At 33.3% G+C, this 17700-nt stretch overlaps 2 protein-coding genes across 2 annotated transcripts; one reads left to right on the top strand and one right to left on the bottom strand.

The window, feature by feature from the left end:
• Positions 1-6112: 6112 nt before the first annotated feature.
• Positions 6113-12771, bottom strand: LOC122721717. Its single transcript, XM_043950257.1, has 3 exons — positions 12378-12771; positions 12063-12273; positions 6113-11135 (listed from the first exon to the last, which is right to left on the bottom strand). The coding sequence occupies exons 1-3, from the start codon at positions 12534-12536 to the stop codon at positions 6376-6378; spliced, it is 5130 nt and encodes a 1709-aa protein (XP_043806192.1). The 5' UTR covers positions 12537-12771; the 3' UTR covers positions 6113-6375.
• Positions 12772-14822: 2051 nt separating this feature from the next.
• On the top strand, positions 14823-17387 carry LOC110600339 (proteasome subunit alpha type-4). Its single transcript, XM_021737175.2, has 2 exons — positions 14823-14973; positions 16420-17387. Exon 2 carries the CDS (start codon positions 16431-16433, stop codon positions 17181-17183), a length of 753 nt encoding a protein of 250 aa, XP_021592867.1. The 5' UTR covers positions 14823-14973; positions 16420-16430; the 3' UTR covers positions 17184-17387.
• Positions 17388-17700: the final 313 nt, after the last annotated feature.

The following is a 17700-nucleotide window of genomic DNA, read 5'->3' as shown; positions in this document are numbered from 1 at the left end:
CTTGTATGAGTGGCTGGTTATGCCCTTTGGTTTAACGAATGCACGTAGCACTTTTATGCAACTCATGAACCAGGTTTTGCGTCCTTTCTTATGCAAATTTGTGGTTGTTTATTTTGATGACATATTGATATTTAGTCGCAGTGAGGAAGAACATCTACAGCATCTCCGTTAAGTCATGACAACCTTGCAAGAAAGTGAGCTGATTATTAATCTTAAGAAGTGCATCTATATGACAGAGCACGTTCTGTTCCTGGGATTCATTGTTAGTGCATAAGGGATACATGTTGATGAGAAGAAGGTAGAAGCAATACGGAATTGGCCCATCTCCAAAACTATTTCTGAAGTTCGCAGCTTTCATGGCCTTGCTACTTTCTATCGATAGTTTATCAGAAATTTCAGCAGCATCGTTGCCCCTATCACAGATTGCTTGAAGAAAGAGAGAGTGCAAAAATTTGTATGGACTGAAGATGCCAACAACAAAAGCTTTGAAGAGATTAAAGATAGGTTTACTTCTGCCCCTATTCTTGCTCTACCCGATTTTGGTAAACTGTTTAAGGTTGAATGTAATGCTTGTGGAGTTGGAATTGGTGGAGTGTTGTCACAGTCTAAAAGGCCTATTGCCTTCTTTAGTGAGAAACTGAATGAAGCTAGAAAGAAGTGGTTTGCTTATGAGCAGGAACTATATGCAGTATTCCGGGCTTTTAAAACTTGGGAGTAGTATTTGATGGAGCGAGAATTTGTTATTCACACAGATCATCAATCTTTGATCCATTTTAAAACTCAAAAACATGTGAATAAGATGCATGCTCGATGGGCAACTTACTTTGAAGCCTTTCATTATGTCATCAAACATAAGGCTGGCCATAGTAATAAGGTGGCAGATGCTTTGAGTAGGAGGGCTGCTCTGTTGATTACAGTTAATCAGGAGGTTGTAGGTTTTGAATTCCTAAAGGATTTGTATGCTACAGATGATGATTTTGCTGATATATGGGCTAGAGACTCACCAGCCTTACTGATGGGTTCTTGATACATTATGGCTTTCTTTTTAAGGAGAACAAGCTATGCATTCCTCGATCTTCTTTGCGGGAAAAGTTGATTCGCGAGATCCATAGAGGAGGTTTGAGTGATCATTTGGGGCCTGACAAAACTATTGCTAGGTTGGAGTTATTGGCCACAATTAAAAAAAGATACAAGTCGGATGGTTCAGAGGGCTTTTTGCCAATTTAGGGTTGTGAGATTTTTAATTTGTGGATTTGGGGTTGAAAGAAAAATATTTATGGATTTAGGGTTGGGGTGTCAGGTGACACCCGAAAAGGTTGTAACAGGCGCCAGGACTAGGCGCCACTCTAAACGGCGCCAGACATTATTTGTTTTCTTTTTTTTTTTAAATTGTGGTTAGTTTTTTTATTTTTTAATTATTAATATATTATAATAAAATATTTATATTATATGAATTTAAAAATATTATATTTTTATAATAATACTTTTTTTATAATTTTAATATTGTAATATTTAATAAATTTTATTATTAATTTTTAAATATAAACTTATTGGTATTATATAATTTCAAAGTTTAATTTTGTTGTAATTAGATGTATAAAAACAATTCTATTGTGATTAGATGTATAAAAATAATTTATCGTATAATATATATTTATATAGTGATTAATTTTTTTATTATTTTAATAAATTAATATATTAATACTGTGATTAAATAGTACGAGTAATTTTGTATACGTGATAATATTATTTAATAACTCTCCAAAATACTAAGACAAGTTAAAAATAGTTATTATATTTTATAAAAATATTTTTAATATATAAGAGTTTAATAATAAAAGACTACACATAAAAAATATTTACAATTATAATATTATCCTATACAAGATCACTTTATTAAATTTTTTATAGTATATATTTATTTAATAATAAATTTTTTTATTATTTTAATAAATTAATACAGTAATTTTGTAATTAAATAGTACCAGTAATTTCGTATACATTTAATGTTATTTTATAATTTTGCAAAGTACTAAAACTAGTTATAAATAGTTATTATATTTTATAAAAATATTTTTAATATATAAGAATACTCTAAAAGTTAATAATGAAAAAATGCACATAAAAATATTTAGAATTATAATATTATTCTGCTATTAAATTTATACAAAATTATTTAATTGAATTAATTACTTAATTTATTTATCTTTTTAATAAATTATAAACAAATTATATAAAATATTTAAAAAATTATTATATTATCTTGCTGTTAAATGTTATATGAGAATATTAAATTGTTTATAATTTATTAAAAAAATAAATTAATTAATTAATTTAATTGCGGAATAAATTAATTAAATTTATTATCTTTGATAAATTATAAATAATTAGGTGATCACGTATAATATTTAATCACAACATAATTTTATTCTATAATTCTAAATAGCAATTCAATAAAAAGCAAATTTAATTTTTATAATTTTAAATATTCATATTAATTAATTTATTTATTTATTTTTTATTAATTATTTAAATCACAGCATAATATTATTTTATAATTTTAAATAACAATGCAATAAAAAATAAATTTAATTTTTATAATTTTAAATATTTATATTAATTAATTTATTTATTTATCTATTTTTTTATTAATTATTTAATTTAATACTTATATATATATATATATATTTAATAACAATAAATAAATTTATAATTAATATTATTTAATTATTAAATTAATATAATATAAATATTTTATTATAATATATTAATAATTAAAAAATTATAAAAACTAATCACGCCTAAGAGGCGCCGGGCCACAATTTAAAAAAAAAAAAAACAAATAATGTCTGGCACCGTTTAGAGTGGCGTCAGAATAATCAGGCGCCAAGCAATTTTTTCGTGTGCCATCTGGCACCCTAATCCCAAATCCACAAATATTTTTTTTTAACCCCAATTTTACAAATTAAAAATTTTCGACCCCTAAATTAGCAAAAACCCCTGGTTCAGAAGTGTCCAGTGTGTCAAACTCAGAAGGGACATTCGCAGAATAGAGGCTTATACACTCTACTGCCGATTCCAGCCCATCCTTGGGAGGACTTGTCTATGGATTTTATTCTTGGTCTTCTACGTACTCAACGTGGATCTAATTCCATTTTTGTTGTTGTTGACAGGTTCTCCAAAATGACACATTTCATTCCTTGCAAGAAAACTAATGATGCTTCTCATGTGGCAAAACTGTTTTTCCAGGAGATTGTTCGCTTACATGGTGTCCCCAAGATCATTACTTCTGACATAGATGTAAAGTTTCTAGCTCACTTCTGGGTGACTTTATGAAAACGTTTTGGAACTGAACTTCGATAGAGCAATGCTGCCCATCCCCAAACTGATGGACAAACTGAAGTGGTAAACCGCACGCTTGGCAATCTTCTACATTGCATCTGCAGTAACAAGAAAACTGCTTGGTATCTTGCTCTTGCCCAAGCAGAATTTGCTTACAACAGTGCTGTTCACAGCTCCACAAAGATGTCACTGTTTGCTGTTGTATACAGGAAAGTCCCAGCGCATACAGTTGATCTTATTGCACTTTCCACAGGTTCTCACAACAGTATTGCAGCAAGCAACTTGGCAAAGCAACACGTGGATATTTTCAAACAAGTACAACAATGCCTTACAGAAGCCAATGATAAATATAAAGCTACAGCTGATAAACATAGACGTTTCAAATCCTTCAATGTCGATGATCAAGTTATGGTGTATTTATGCAAGGAGCGTGGTGGAGGACAGAAAAAGCTTGACGCCAAGAAGATTAATCCATTCCGGATCATTCAGAAGATTAATGACAATGCCTATGTTCTTGACCTCCCACATGAGATGAAAATTTCTAAGACATTTAACGTGGCGGATCAATTTCAATACTACCCTGCTGATGACAACTCGAGATCGAGTTCTTTGCAAGTGGAAGGGAATGACATGGAGCAATTAGCCTTAGACTTTACGGCAGACTTGGACCGGGCCTAATTTTTGCTGCCGATGTACGATAGAGACCCACGATAGCTTTTCAGAAAAGGAATTTCGAGACGCACAACTTTCAAAAGTGTGACAAGGGTCATAGGCCTGTCACAAAGTTCGATATGGAAATTCCATCGTTTAGAGGGTCAATTTTGCATTTTAATTATTTTTTTGGATATTTTGGGTATTTTCGTAATTTTGCATATTAGGGTTTTATTTTTATTATAAATAGTCTCTCTTGACTATTAGAAACTTACTTTTCAATCTTTGAGAAATTTTAATAAGACTTTTCGTCTTTTAGCCTATCTTTTCTCTTATTTCGTTTTAGTCAAACGATATTAGTTAAAACTCCTGACGGAGTCTAATTAGTCCTTTATAAAAAACGTCCAATCCAATTGAAGCAACCTTTAGCACAAGAAACTATCCAATACCACCGTTGTATCACGTAGACAATCATACATTATATAACAAAGTAATGAAAATTACATAAATAGATAAATATAATCTGAGTGAAAGGACAGTACTCTATAATTTTTCCTTTAGCACCAAAGTGTTAACTAGAAGTACTTTTAAGCTATTAACTATTAAGTCAACTATCTCTATCCGAAATACTTACTTTTTATTTACAAGAACACAGCACAGTTTTAGTTGGTGCAATTTTCTCTCTCTAGAATTTCTTGAAACATAACAGTTTAGAGAACAGTCACAAGAGTTAGATTTTGAATCTCATCTAGGTTTTTTATGAATTTGTCTTTGAGTTTGGTTCAAACTCCTTACAAATGCAGCATCAATTGTCCACGTTGTGATCAGACAAGAAGCATATGCATTCTTGATTCTTGAAAAAAGAAAAATAATATTAACTACACATCTTTCTTCGATATTAGAGATCTATTGATTTTCTGTATACCACATTTCACAAATCTGGGTTGAGCTTAAATATTGTCATTTAAGGAGAAGAAGATTTATGGGATTGGACATAGCTGGTTGTCCATTAAACAATTTTGAGAAATTAGAGGCTAAGATTTGTGTGGCATTGTGTGCATTTAGAAAGAATCTAATCTAACATGGGGTTTATAAGAATTGGTGACTAAATCTAGTATTAAATGAGTTGGGAACATACTGAATCAGATACTAGATTCTGAAGAAGTATAATCAATCAGCAAGACCGTTGTTCTAGCAGCAGCATAATGAATATTTCTATCAAAGAAGATGAATGTCTCATCCCTCAGTCCTCTATCTCATTCTAGAGCAGAGATAAAGAAAATGGAGTACCAAAAATCTCTACCACAAGTAGTGGAAGTTTTATAAATATTTAGCAGAAAATAAATCAACGGCCTCTATGGAGAAATTTTAGGTTACTTGGGGCTTCTTTCTTCTTTTCCTCTGGAGAAATAGTTATGCTGAAAGATTATTTAAAACTATATTATGTTAGACTTTATATATATGGAATTCAGTTGAAATTTTGAAAAGAAAAACATATAAACAGTACTCTGAACAAAAAAATAACCATTGATACAACTCCAAAATCAAGAAATTAATTACATATCAATATCAATGGAAACTCCAAACACAAATTGATTCAAATAAAAGATGAGTACGATTAGAAAAAAAATCCAAATTGATACTTATAAATCAGCAGTAAGATATCAAACTTACCGAAAAAGCGAAATCTCTTTATTAGAAACCTAAATTGTTGTAGAAATCATAAATGGATATGCAAGAAATCAATGAATAGCATGAGTGCATTCTTCATGAAGACAAATGAAAAAACAACAGTTATCTAGAGTCATGCAACATGGTTTTTTAGCGGGTTTTGAATTAAAAATTTTAGGAAGATGAAGCGGTTATAGATAGCTTTTTCTTCACGCTGCTAGTAGGAGAGACGTCCTTAACAACCGCCTCTGAAATTTGCTAAGATCAGCTTCATGAGGCAATTGACAAAATCCCCCCTACGCAACCGCCGGAAATACCATTAATTTATAGTGATCATTTACCAATTCACCTGCAATTCAGTTAATGCAAGATTCGGACAACCATCATAACCTATGTGCACGGGGCCTAGCAAGAAAAAGGTATGGAGAAATATTGCAAATGATCCAGATTAGGCACTAGAGAACAGAATAATTTTCACACCAACAATGACCATAATACTATCTGCAAAGCAAACAAAGATCTAGAAGAGCAAACACTAAGGTTCACTAATTAGTTACATACTTCAAATCACTGCACTCACCATGAAATATTCATAAGCATAAACATGCATATTACATATATTACGTACACCACTTATCATGCAAGGAATTGCTAACCAAAGAAGCAAAAGGAAAATGATGTGATTAAGGATTCATAACAGACCTACCCAGACTAGAAGGCAGCAGACAAGAACTCCTCATCCTCCATGAAAATTTGCAGATTCTTGGACTTCATCAAATATTGAACTGCTGCTTCATCAAAATTTAGTAGGAAAGCGAACTTAATAAGCTCAGAGAGTGGACATATGCGATCTTCTATTTCCCATAACACTCCCTCAGCTATTACCTCAGAGAAATATGTTGCATATTCAATAAGATTTTTCTGTCCACCAGCAAAATCATTCTTCTGTGCAAACAAAACAGAACTCTCTTTGTCCCACCGTATCTTTCGGCTAGCTTTTGCATTCACTATCTCACCTGAGGAGAGTAATAAATTATAGCTTACATTTATCGGTTCGACAGTCTCCAGCACAGTGAGATTGAGGAGGCACTGCACAGCTTCACGTCTCCTCCTTGCTTCCATGTTAAATGAAGGATCCGCTAGAAAGCCAAGAATGAGTCTAACTAGCCCTTTTCCAATCAAAATGTCACTTGGATTTGCCCGCATACGTCCCACACTAGCTTCTAAAGAGAGTTCTTCCATTTGAACAGATTCAGAAATTTTTTGGACGCCAATTGCCCTGTACAGTTCAAGCAATTTACTCCGGGGCAAGGAAGGCATGCTCGGCTGAGGGTACCAGACAAAAATGGGGCGGGGTGAAAACTCCTCAAAGAGGTCCTTCAGAAGAAGGTCATCCGCTATAAAAACATCACGCTTGTCAAACAATAATATTTCACCAGAGCATGAAACAACAGGCAACTTTACCAATTCGTTGGCCAGAGTTTTCTCTACTTTTGTGCTCCTGTGCTTCATAACGCACCTCCAGAACGCACAACACTCATCATGTGTCAAACTGCTTCTTGTGCTTTCCCAAGCCTTCCAAATCTTGCAATAATCATCAAGGGAAGGATTGCATTTAACATCAAATGCAGAGGAAAAGAAATTGAGTAATTTAGGATCATAGTATTTCTCTAGAACATTCAACTGCAAACCAAAGAGTTGGTCTTTGTCATGCAGAACACACTCTGTTGGATCAGCCCATTTTCCGTTACCAAGTTCATCCTGACGTCCTAATGGAACCCATATCCTGCCAGATCCTTCACCCTCAGACTTCCACTTGTATGTGCTCAAGATATTATATATTCGAATGATGCTAGCAAAGTCAGAGTGATAAGTTAGGTGACTGGCGAGCAATGAGCATCCCTTTTCAGCATCAACAATAACTCCGAATATGCTCAACTCTTCTTTGTATGACTGGATGTTAAAGCCATAAAATTCTTCATCTATGAACGGACCGTCAGTCTGCTTCAAATAAGAACCCCACTTGGAATCAAATAAGCAGCACTTATCTGGAGCTCTGTAACCAGCTTGGGTCTTTAACCATTTTACAGAAGCCTTTTGCAAAAAATCATCTCCAAAGGAGTAACCCTCCTGCAATAAAAGCCGAATGCATGCCAGCAGTGAAAGCACATTCATAGGAGTTATGAGTCTGGGATTCCGAGGAAAACGAAGACTAGCAACCACAAACTTTAAACCATCTTTCAATTCAACAACAACCCCCATACTCTTCAGTTCTTTTTTATATTCATGGATGCTCATCCCATAACAATTTTCACCATCATCAATATGGGGAAGGAGAGTAATTGGAGAGATTGACTCCCACTCTGGTCCGAACAGAATGCAGTCTTGTGGAGATCTAAAATCACCAAGCCGAGTCTTTAACCACTTCTCTTCACGGATGCATTTCTTTAGATCTGAAGGAAATTTAAAAGTTCCCTTAAGCTGTCTGTAGCATGACAAGAACGAAAACACATTTTTTGCTGTAATCGAAGACGATGATGCTCGCTGCTTAAAAGTCAGTACAAAGCCTTTGATAGCCTCCTCAAAATCTACCTTTACTCCCAGTTGCTTTAACTCCATTTTGAAGGAGAATAATCTGTCCCCATAGAAATTATGATCAATCAATGGAATACCACCAAAAACCTCTAGAAGGCAACCCCACTCAGGATCAAACCAAAAGCATTCAATTGGGGACTTATGACCAAGGTTGGTCTTCAGGCATTTTGTACTTCTACATGCATTAACTATTTTTTCAGCAAATCTAGAGTGACGCATGCAATTCAGTAATAAGAGAAGAGCTTCAGATGTCAGACTTGTTAAAGGAGATCTCAGGCAGTCAACAACCAAGTGGTAACTCTCACTGAAGTCAACTATGACGCCCAGCAACTGAAGTTCTGTTTTGAAACAGAGAAGTTCTTCTCCATAATATTGTGCATCGATGAAGGGGATGTCACTTATTTGCTCAGCAGTTGACCACTCCTTATCGTATAGTACAGAACCAACCGGAGATCTATCACCATGGGATGTTCTTAGCCACCTTCCTCCTTTAACACTGTGGATGAATTTATCTAGAGGAAGCAAACTTTCCCTTAGAAATTTAACAAAATTCAGTATTGAAATCACATTGCTTCTGGTCAAGGTAGATGAATTTGCAAGAGACATGAGATGCTTCCCGATGAATTCACATGCCTCTCCATATTCAAACATGACGCCAATGGTTTTTAGATCCTCTTTGTACTTCAAAATTTTGTCACCATAAAAGTCCAGATCAATTAGTGGAATGTCAACAAGCACGGATGCATTCTGCATGATTTTACCCCAGTTTGAATTTCCTGTGTTTGAGCTCAGAAGGAATGACTGTGAAGGCGGTCTGTAACCAAAATAGCCATTCGTAGTGATTCTCAACCAACTGCCCTCCATTATGCAAGTTAGAAACCTTTCTGGAATACGAATTCCTCTATATTTCAGGTTGTGAATCCAATCCAACAGTAAGAATGCATTGTCCTTAGTAAGTGGTCCAGACACAGTACGAATTCCAGCATTGGGAGGAGTTATATGAGGAATATCACAAGCACCAAGATGAGCTTTCAGGAAAGCAATGAGTTGGTTTCCCGATGTGCATTGACCAGCATAATATCCAAAGTAAGAATAATCTTCTGATAACTCAATATAGCCATCATTTACCCAAGGATTTGCCCAGCATAATTGTACCCATTTGCTTACACTGGCTGGTACAAGAACGGCACTCCACGTGGTGATCACACGCCCATAGTTATTCAAGAGGGGCATGCTACCACATAAACGATTAACCTCCGATTCTGAGAGATAATTCTTGGAGGAGGAGTTGTATAAAAAGTGAACATAGGCAACGACAAGCTTTCGATCATCACTAACATGATTACAGAGTGCAGTTGCATACTCATATACATTGCAAGCAGTGAGTTTAGCATGATTTATGAGCCAATGCCACACCGTCTGCGATTTGGAAGACGATCTGAGAGCTTGTTGTGTGCTCCTTGGCACAAAAAAACGTTTTGCCACGCTTCTGAATTCTCTGTTCCAATCAATCAACCATGATGCATAATCAATTTTTTCGGACAAGCAGCACTGAAATTTATTTCTTGCTGATTCATTCAGACTGCACAAATGCACACTCCCATCAACATCAACATATTTTATAAGTGGAATGTTCAACATGTCAGTGTTGCGAAACTTAGACTGCCAGTTCTCAGCAAGAAAAATGAGGAGCTCTGAGTAAGTTTCCTCTGAGACACCCATAACAAGATTAGAGCCCTTAATACACTTTGCATACCATTCATTGTTCATTGCTCCCACTCCCAAGAAATTCAGTATTTGATCATACATTGGTTGGTCAAATGAAGAATTAAGAGCATAAAGACCATGGGATGAAAGATTAAGCAAGCTCACTCCTTGATCCCTTGCCTTGTCCAATATATTCCAGAATTCAGGCATTATTCGACCAACTTCACATGGTCTATGGAAGAACTTCTGCTCCAAACATGATTCACTTGGAACAATGTTTTCTTCGACCAGCTTTGCTTTGATTGAGTCCCTCACAGCATTCAATTTTGGATAGGGAGAGCTGCTGACAGGGAGGAACTCGAACATTCGAGGCAGATTAGATACCGGTGCTTCTTCTATGGTTCTAACTAGTGAGATCAATGCTTGAACAAAGGCAGAGGACACACAATTAAGAATTCCTTGATTCCACACGTTGTCCATAAGTATTGTTTCCCGTGACGATGCTAAAATAAAATCTGCTTGGATTATGAAAGGAAAGTTTGTGACCATCTCAGTAGGAAGAAATGCATAAACACCAGGTGAGCTCATTCCTCTATGCAGACGATCTCCATTAGGAAAAGCCAAAGTGATCACCCACTCCTCGACTTCCATTCTCCTTTCAACTTTGTTCTCCGGTCTGACAGGAAACTTCTGTTTCCAAATATAGTAGCTGCATTCTCCTCTGGAGGTGTCACCATTTTCCTCTGCAGACAGATAGAGCGTGAAGGATTCAGCATCAATATTCTTCCTCGTCACAAGATTGGTCTCCTTGGTAATAGCTATTGAACTAATAGTATTAAGTCTGGGATCGTCATTATCTTCCCTGACAGAAAGGCGCTTTATCTTTGAAAGGAATAACAGGACCTCAGGATGGAGGCTCGAAAGCTGTTGCTTCACAGCTTCCATCTTGTCAGGCTTCAGAGGAAGTATTATAACCGTAGAAGGAATTGAGGAACTGGGACCATATATTTGCTGGATGTCGTCAAGGGATGGACTCTCCTCAACCCATTCAGGAACTATGAATCCAAGTTTGCACGGTGGACGAGGCTTTTCATTGAAGCGTATCTGATAGCCATTACTGAATATGTAAGGTTGAGCACTGATTAGAAACACGCTCTTGAACCCAATTCCTGCATAGCAACCAAAAGCAAACGTTCGTTATAACAATTTTGGAGATGCAGGTGACAGCCCTTCTTTAAAAACCAAAAGACCGACAAAAGGAAATAGAATTAAATACAGAAATGCTAATAACTATGTTCTTACGGAGAGATAAAAATATAAATAGTCAAATATTAATATTATTAATAAAAATTTATAAATTGCATTTCAATCAAACGATAATTCACCTTATAAATCATACATATTATTAAATTTTAAATAATCAAGAAAAACTTTATAAACAATATATATATTATACCTATGTTAGTAGATATATCTCATACACACAACATTAAGACTTCCTAAAATATGAGCACCCATGTTATATATTTGTAGAGATATTATGGATTAATCAATATTTAATACATTATAATTATTATAATAAATTGTAACTAAACATTTTAACTCCTTAAGGATAAAAGAAATAGAGATTAATTTTTACACAGTAAAAAATAGATTTTTTATTTTAGTCATTTAATTTATTTTCATGATAGGTGATAAAACTACTTTTCAAATAATAAATTGGATATATTATTATTACCAAATTTGGCTAAAAAACAATCTTGAGACGAATTAATAATTAATCACAAATTAAAATTTTGAAAAATGTAAAAATTATTGAGGTATGTATTAGTTTAGTTTTATATATATTTCTAAAGAAAAAGACCAAATGCATCATTATTTTCAAACAAGTACATAATACATCTATCTAATATTTTTAGAAAATGCCAAGGCTCCATCTTGAACTATTGTACATACAAAAAGAATTTTCCATAGCCTGAGTCTGCTACTGAGTTTGAGGTCCAACACAGCAGTTGATAAAAAATAAAATATTTTGAAACAAATTAAACACGCCCTAAGAAGTAAGAAGAGAAATTGATGAAGGAAAGGCAAAGTACCTTTCTCCCCAATATAACCGCGTTTCCTGTTGCCTTTCTTAGTGGAATTTCCAACGTTGCAAAGAGCCTCGATATTTTTGCCATGGAAACCTTTCTCGTTGTTAAAAATGAGCAATGTGGCAGGGGCACCGGTAGCTGTAATGTCCCGAGTTGTTATGACAAACTCAAGCGAAGGATCCACCTCTTCCGGATATTCGTTATCTTCTGCATTCTGTTAAAAAAAAAAAAAAAAATCAGTCAGCATCAATCAACGCTCGGCGAATTCGGATTCCTCCGTTTTCCCTTTACACAAGTAAGAGCAGAAGAATAAGAAACCTGGATGACTTCCATGAGAAAGTGGACATCCTTTGTGTAGAGCTCAGCAGAAAGATATTCAACAGCATTGGAAAGCATGGGAGCTAGATAATTGGTTCCTCCTCCGACTGAGAACCATTCTTTCCTAAGAAACTCAATGTGATCTCGAGGAGTCATCATAGCAAATGCACAGAGATCGATAGAAGGAAAGAAACAAAGAACGAGAGAGAGAAGGCCTTGAAGAATAACAAAATTGTTTGTTCCAGAATAAGCAGAGAATGTTTAAGTGAGGCAATGAAGTGAGAAGTCTCATGAAGAAGGGGAAACAACTTCGCATAGAAGGTAACTTGATAATTTGCTATTGGCCCAAGGAAAGAGACAAAAGTGGAAAAGGCAATCGACGAAGACGAAAAAAATAGTTTTGGAAAGTTCAACGTTTAAAGCAATTACGAATACGATGAGAAAATTGCTAGGAATTAATAAAAGGGCATTCCGTGATCCTGAGAGTAGAGGATCAGAATATCTGCCACGCGTAAATGGTGATTAGCCCGTTTTTAAAAAGCAAAATATCAATTTTAGTAATTAAAATCCATTAAATACTTAAAAAGTTTTTTTATCTAATCAAATTTCTAAATTTTAAATTTTGATCAAATAACTTTAAATTTATGGTGTTATCTAATAAAGTCAATAAATTAATAAAATAAGTTTTCAATGATAAAATATTAATTTTATATTTTAAATAATTAGATTTAAATTAAAAATTAAATAATTTGATTTAATAAAAAAATCTTTAAGAATTTAATTTAACATTGATCTTTTGACTTTTTAAAACAATATCCTTCAATCAAGATTTTTTAGTTAAAATTTAAATTTCCTCAAATTTGGCTCATGAGCCAAAATCGAGTAGTGAGGCATGGAATTGTAGAGATTTTTCTGTTTTTCTAAGGATGTGTTTTCTATTTTTTTCCGCTCGTGAGTCATCTAGATTTATGCCAAGTATTTATTTTGTGTGTATTTTGTTTTTTTTTTTTTCTAATGCTGTGATGAATTGTTGAGGCGTTATATTTTAATAAGATGTTGATAATTAAATGTATTTTTTTGTGTAAATTATTTATTTTTGTTATTTGATGTGAGTTTGTCATTTTTTATATTTTATGGATTAACAATCGCATAATCACATAATTAAAAAAATAAATAATATACAGTAAATTTAATATAATTTATTAATTTAATTGTGTTAAAGATGATTAAATATTTTTATTTTTTTATAAATTTTAAAATATAATACATTAAAAAAATATTATATATTTATATATTCATATAAAATTAAAAAAAATATAATAGTTATAAAAAATTTATATAAATATATAATATATTATTAAATTTTATATCTCAATATCATGTAAAATTGGAATAAATTTAATCAATATTAACGAGTTTATTAAGTTTAGCAATAGCTCCATATATTTTTAGTTATTTAATATTTTTATGTAATGATTAAAAAAGCAATTGAATAGCAAAATAACTCTTAAATTACTATTTATTGTTTATCACACCCAATTACTCGAATTTCAATAACTCTCTCCATTAAACTATTAATAAAAAAATAAAATAATTACAAATATAAACAAGATAAGTTTTAAAAGATTGTAAAAATAATTATTGTTAGTATATACAAAAACAAAATTAAAAAAATTAATACTTTCAATTTTCTCAAAATGGCGTATAATTTTGTATAAATAAACTTTTCAAATGTGAAAAATAAAAATAGGATGAGAATGTAGTAAAATTAATTTGAACTCTATAACTAATATAAATTAAATTTCACATATCTTGTTTGTTTTATAGGGTTTATATTATTTTTGTGGTTTTGTAATGAAATAAAAACTAAATAATTAATTTCAATATAACACATGGGGGCTTGATTTGGCGAGAAAACCTGAATAAATGATTAGGCACGGTCTCTTCTGTGTATGCGAGAGCATGGAACATGCGGAGCTCCAAAATAATTGTCCAGTCTCAAAATAAAATCTAAAAAGAAAAAGAAAATCTAAACCTCCATTTATTTTATAAATATTATTTATATTTTATAATATTTAAAATACTAAAACAATTAATTAATAAAAAAATTAAATTATTTTAAGAAAATAATATTTAAAAAAACAAATTATTTCCACACGTTAAATATTTTATTAAAAATTCTATATATAAATTTATTAATATATTTTATTTATTTAAATTAAAATTAAATAATAAAAAATAAATTAATATTTTTCATATATAAATTATTTTTATATATAAATATAGCTTAAAATTTAAAATATTAGCGTGAAATATACTTCAATCCTATAATTTTTTGTTATTTTTTTTTAAATTATAGTAATATATAAATATGGGAGAGAGGAGTATGAAAATATGTTTTTAGGAGATCAAACGGCGTCGTTGAAAAGCCTTCTCCAGCACTACATCTGCTTCCCAACCCATAACTTGCCCAAAAAGTTAGAAACCGAACAAAATTAAATAAAAAATAGCTTTAGCAGTCTTAGGTTAATCGCTCACTCAATCTGTTCTTTCTGGCTCACACCTTCATCCGCAACTCATTCTCTCAAAATTTCAGGTGAGATCACTAATCTCTAGGTTTTGCTTCTTGTACTTTAATTAGCGAAGTGAACCATTCAGCAAAAGTCTTTATTATTCTCCCCTTTTTCTTTTAGTCTCGTAAGTAATCTGGGTATCAATACTTCAAATTCGATAATCCATGTATTTTCTTTTTCTTGTTTTGATTGTGATTCAGTTCGCATTATGCTTCTAGATTCTATTGCAGGTAGATCATGCGGGCTAACCCTAGTTTTTTAATTTTTAGTCACTTTTATAACCAATTAATCCTTAGGGGGGCACTGGATAGACCATTGTCGTAATTATTTAGTTGAATAGGAATTTCCTTTTTCTTGTTTTGGAAATCAAAAGCGATGGAATTCTTATTTCCAAGCCAAGCTAAATGTTATTCAAGAGGTTTTTCTTTGTTTGCAACTAATTTAATCCGTGAAACTACAGTGCAAGTTATGAATATTGATGGGTCTGGTTTAGACAGTGATTCTGCTGCCCATGAACAGTTTAAGTTCTACATTTTATGTAATGCGTGCAATCGGCAATCTGTCTTATCTGATTTCATCTTCTGGAATATGTTTGTCGCTGAAAAATTAGGCTTATCTTGGGATCATGGATTTAAACGGCTTTATGAGTGTTGGATTAGTTCTCTTGTATTCATAAATCTTCTGGTTATAAGAAAATTTTCTCTCAAAGCTAAAGAATCGTTCCAATTAGGGTTTTTTTGTTGACCAACCATCAGCAAGTAGAATCATCCTATGGGATGGTTCTAGTAAATTCTCTGAATTTTTGGGAACTGAATTTGGAGTTTGTTACGGGTTAACTTGGTCAAACAGAATATCCATTGAAATTATCTGATATATAGAGTCATTTAATGTACTAATCCTGGCCAATTATCATAGTACTGCACTATGAAATTTTTCATTAACTAATTTTGTTTTCAATTTACATTGTTTACCTTAGGATGATTTTAACAGCTAGAAAAACTTATGACACCACAAAATTATTTCCATATTGCATTTATATCTATTGTGCTTATGAAATTGCTGTTAAAGTCGGTTCACTAGTGCAATCATATTATTAGAAATGGTTTAGTGTTTGAAAATTAATCTCTAACTCATCAAGTTCTTCATTAAAAGCTAAATTTTCATATTGTTGTAATAAACTTATTTGAATTCTGCAAGTTGCTTTTGTGATGATAAATAATAGAGCATATTTTATTACAGTGGTCTGATATTGTGCAGTGAACATCTATTCCACCATTTGTTGGCTTGACATGCTTATGAATTAACAGCCTTGAGTTTTTAGTGGTGTACTGAATGCTTATATCTCATCCTGAAAGGAAAATGGTTTACATGGATCCCATCTTTGATCATTTTGAAACATGTCATCTGAGTTTTTGTGTAAACTTTATTGTGTCTTCTCTGGCTGATTTGACTATTTGCTTTGTATTTAGTGTGATTTAAAATGTCTCGAAGATATGATAGCCGCACAACAATTTTCTCCCCTGAAGGCCGTCTATACCAAGTAGAGTATGCAATGGAAGCCATTGGAAATGCAGGAACTGCAATCGGCATATTGTCAAAAGATGGGGTTGTCTTGGTTGGTGAAAAAAAGGTCACATCTAAACTGCTTCAGACTTCAACATCAACTGAGAAGATGTACAAGATTGATGACCATGTAGCATGTGCTGTGGCTGGCATAATGTCTGATGCCAACATCCTTATCAACACGGCTAGAGTTCAAGCCCAGCGCTATACTTATGCCTACCAGGAACCAATGCCTGTTGAACAGCTTGTGCAATCACTTTGCGATACCAAGCAAGGTTACACACAGTTTGGTGGGCTCCGCCCTTTTGGTGTCTCATTTCTCTTTGCAGGGTGGGACAAAAATTTTGGTTTCCAGCTTTACATGAGTGATCCTAGTGGAAACTATGGTGGATGGAAGGCTGGAGCTATTGGAGCAAACAACCAAGCTGCACAGTCGATGTTGAAGCAGGACTACAAGGATGAAATCACAAGAGAAGAGGCAGTTCAGCTGGCACTAAAGGTGCTCAGCAAGACAATGGACAGTACGAGTCTTACTTCTGATAAGCTTGAATTGGCTGAGGTCTTCCTCCTGCCCTCTGGAGAAGTGAAGTACCAGGTTCGTTCACCAGACTCCCTCAGCAAGTTATTAGTGAAGTTTGGAGTGACTCAAGCTCCTGCTGAGGCCTCTTAAGTTACCGCTCTTTAAGTCTTTTATTTCAGATGTGATTTCAGGAGCAATATATGTATGTTAGATTCTCTGCTGGATGCAACTTTTTCCCAAAATATATTCTTGCTTTGATTGGACTAAATTAATATTGATGCCCATGTGTTGTACCTGGTGGACAAGGTTGATGTTCTGATGGTATCTAGATCTGAAGGCATTTCTGTGTGTAAAGTGTCATAGCCAGGTGCCATCTCCTATGAGCTTATCCCTCACTAACCTTAAATTTCATTACCGTTAGAATTAAGGAATGCTTTTTCTAGTTGTACTAGTTGCACTAAATATTCCTGCCACTTGAGACGCGTCGCATGTGCATTCACTTTTACCCCAATGCATTTAACATCACTAGTGTATTTGAAAATCAAACACGGTGTATCACTCTTGCTTATGCCTTAGATTATGCTGTTAGTGTTCTCTCTTGTCGTCTATTGCGATGTCCCCCGCCCCACTCTCTCCTTCCCATCGTCTTTCTTTTCCCCGAATGATA

This window comes from Manihot esculenta, chromosome 14 (genome assembly GCF_001659605.2).
Source record: "Manihot esculenta cultivar AM560-2 chromosome 14, M.esculenta_v8, whole genome shotgun sequence".
Taxonomy (NCBI): Eukaryota; Viridiplantae; Streptophyta; class Magnoliopsida; order Malpighiales; family Euphorbiaceae; genus Manihot; species Manihot esculenta.
The sequence above is the reverse complement of the archived record's forward strand: the minus strand, read 5'-3'. Positions and strand labels throughout refer to the sequence as shown.